The sequence below is a fragment of the Otolemur garnettii genome, unplaced genomic scaffold (genome assembly GCF_000181295.1).
Source record: "Otolemur garnettii isolate 467f Iridium unplaced genomic scaffold, OtoGar3 scaffold00045, whole genome shotgun sequence".
Classification (NCBI taxonomy): domain Eukaryota; kingdom Metazoa; phylum Chordata; class Mammalia; order Primates; family Galagidae; genus Otolemur; species Otolemur garnettii.
In genome coordinates, this window is record NW_003852440.1 from 7,922,716 (window position 1) to 7,923,391 (window position 676).

The window sequence follows — 676 nt, forward strand, 5'->3', positions numbered from 1 at the left end:
AGGCATTGTGGCGGGCGCCTGTGGTCCCAACTACTGGGGAGGCTAAGGCAGGAGACTCGCTTGAGCCCAGGAGTTGGAGGTTGCTGTGAGCTGTGATGCTACAGCACTCTATCAGGGGGATAGCTTGAGGCTCTGTCCCAAAAAATAAAAATAAATAAATCAAATTAAAAAAAAAAAAAAGACAAGAACCACATATAGAAAGGTTACAATACAGTTAGCAATTTTCTACTGGATCCATCTCATTATTCCAGGATTATGCTAAATTTCAGGATTCTACTGCAATACTTAATACATAAAAATATAGAGCAAAAACTATTCAGTAAGAAAGACATGGCATAAATTGCATCAAAATATAATACATAAACCCCAAAGGATTTTGCATATAGATCCCAAGTCTCCTCCTCCACCTTGTTCAGCTCACGTAAAGGCCACTGATGGCCTTAGACAGCGTATCTTTTCTCTCCTTCATGTTTAGCCTTGTGGTACTTGAGATAATCATTGTACAGCTCCTTAAATACATCTCTTGCTCCTGGCTGGAGTGAGGCCCGCAGGAACTGGACATCCGGCTCAATACAGAGGTCCAGGATGAGGTAGATGCCCTCCTGCAGGAGGCTTTTCACAGCTGGATACAAGGTTACCTGAGAAGAAAGGCACACGCCTGTGAGATCACACGGGG

The 676-nt window shown here is 43.5% G+C and overlaps 1 protein-coding gene across 2 annotated transcripts in view; it reads right to left on the reverse strand.

The window, feature by feature from the left end:
* Positions 1–286: 286 nt before the first annotated feature.
* URB2 (URB2 ribosome biogenesis 2 homolog (S. cerevisiae)) overlaps positions 287–676 on the reverse strand; it is a 32,249-nt gene continuing 31,859 nt past the window's right edge. The window contains exon 10 of one of the 2 annotated variants that reach the window (XM_003791017.3): positions 287–638. In XM_003791017.3, the coding sequence (XP_003791065.1) occupies positions 441–638 (198 nt within the window). In that variant the 3' untranslated portion in view covers positions 287–440. The remainder of the gene's footprint in view (positions 639–676) is intronic. The other variant, XM_023513912.1, reaches the window with a different exon arrangement.